Here is a 2,076-nt window from a genome sequence, read left to right as displayed (position 1 = left end):
CCTGAACACTTTTTCTTTATTTACAGTTCAATACATCTCTGTTTTTAACATGAATCAACAATGCCCTATGAATAATTGGGCTGTGTAGAAGACCTCGTGGACTGATTATAATCCGTGTCGTAAGTTCCTCACCTGTGCTACTGGTGGCTGCAACTTCTTCCGTTGGGCTGAGCCAGAGTTTGATGCACACAGCATGGCGGTGATTAACGGGTTGAAGAATCGCATAGGAAGGAGAGAAGATGATCATATCCTAGAGTTTGTGGCTGCTCAAAATGTTTACACTGAGGAATTGAAGAATGCAAAGTGTGAAATTTGGAAGTGGAAGTGTTCGTGTATTTTGTTGTTGTTGTATGTCTTTCACACATGGTTTAGCTCCAATGGAAAGGTTGCTGAATGAAGATGATGTATGAATGTAGATGATGTTTATGGGTTGCTTTAAATGTGGTCTAAATGTACTGTTTGTGGTTGTGTATTTGGCAGTTAGAATGTAGTTTGCAATGTGTCCCTTTTGTATTGTGTACTTTTGGTTTTAATGAAATGCAACCCTTGCCAATCATCTATATAACTGCTGCTTTTTAATCATCTATATCTCATGATCTATTTCTCATAAGTACAGAAATGGACAACGAAATAACAAAAGAACTTAAACCATAAACATTCTTAGATAAATACTTCATAGTTTTAACATAAGTAGCAGCCACTACATAAAGTACTTGATATAAAATCCAAATGCATCAATCTTAAGTTTAACAAAAGAACCAATGAGTACATTCTCAAACAGTTGAACCATATAGTACATTCTTAGGTTTAAGCAATGTCACTTTGCACCAGCATCTGTCTTCTGAGAGACTCTCTTCCTCTTTGGCCTCTGAGCATCCCCATCTGTTGGATCTTGTTGAGTAACTTGTCCATCATTTGGATCTTGTTGAGCAGCTTGACTTGTTGAGGAACTCTCATCTATTTCTGGCCACTTTGGTATTAGTCCTCTTCAGGTTTGTAGTGTCTGCAGGAAAATCATTCTTTTTATTCCTTTTCTTTTTGGGTCTTCCTATAGGTATCTTAACAGCCGGAGGCATTGGCTTTGGTTCTGGGGTTTCTTCCCAGAATTCAGGACCAACAATTGGTTCTAAAGTGTTGCCACATAGCTGAAGATAGGTATCCTTCTTGTAACAGTCATGGATATAATTCTCCCAAGGCTCATTCTTTAGTGCTATACATGCACGTGCATGATAGCAAGGAAGGCCTATGAGATCCCATTTCCTGCAGGAACAGGTCCTCTTCACCAAATCCACCACCAACTCATGCCCCCCATCAGTGCAAGTAACACTGTATGCAGAACCTCCAGACCATGTCACCACACAATTTCCAGCATAATGCATAGACCTGTATATAATTTTCACAAGTTGAAATGAAGACATAAATAACATGCATTATGGAAATTGACATTAGGGCAACTTTTGGAACATACTTTGTCAATTTCTTCTGAGCACTTGGGCAAATTATAACATTTGCATTTGCCATTTTATCTCTCCTAATCTGGATCCTCTTCATAATGGCTTTATGCAACTCTCTAAATAGAGTAATGATTGGGAGGTCCCTCAGCTTTCCTAAACTACTGTTGAATACCTCACAGTGATTGTTAACAAACATATCACTCTGGGATGTGGTCCTAAATGCTGACCTAGACCACTGCTGCCTTGGTTTTTGCATAAGCCAATCATAGCAATTAGGTGACACTTGCACATACAATTGGTTCATTCAATTATAAATGGAAATACAACTCCTAACTATAACAAATCAGGTGACTACCTCCTTCATTTGGTTCATGTGCAGGTTGAACTCCCACATGGTAGTGGCCCTAGCAGCTTTCTATAGTAAATGCCTCAAAGCAAGGCCTTTATACTCCTTATGCATGTTCTGGAACAATTGTATTACACAAAACATGTGCTCTGCTTGAGGCACAATGGCTTCTAATGCATTTATTAAGCCCTACAACAAATGCATATAAAATAGTCATGAATGTAGGAAATAGTGTAATAATAAAATAGTCATGCAATAATGTAGTACATTATACCT

At 38.3% G+C, this 2,076-nt stretch overlaps 1 protein-coding gene across 1 annotated transcript; it reads right to left on the bottom strand.

Annotated features, from left to right (window-relative positions):
• Nucleotides 1-953: 953 nt before the first annotated feature.
• On the bottom strand, nucleotides 954-1,758 carry LOC141696051 (uncharacterized). Its single transcript, XM_074500243.1, has 2 exons — nucleotides 1,469-1,758; nucleotides 954-1,383 (listed from the first exon to the last, which is right to left on the bottom strand). Exons 1-2 carry the CDS (start codon nucleotides 1,756-1,758, stop codon nucleotides 954-956), a joined length of 720 nt encoding a protein of 239 aa, XP_074356344.1.
• Between the last annotated feature and the right edge of the window lie 318 nt (nucleotides 1,759-2,076).

Source organism: Apium graveolens, chromosome 11, assembly GCF_009905375.1.
Source record: "Apium graveolens cultivar Ventura chromosome 11, ASM990537v1, whole genome shotgun sequence".
In the NCBI taxonomy this organism is placed as follows: domain Eukaryota; kingdom Viridiplantae; phylum Streptophyta; class Magnoliopsida; order Apiales; family Apiaceae; genus Apium; species Apium graveolens.
The sequence above is the reverse complement of the archived record's forward strand: the minus strand, read 5'-3'. Positions and strand labels throughout refer to the sequence as shown.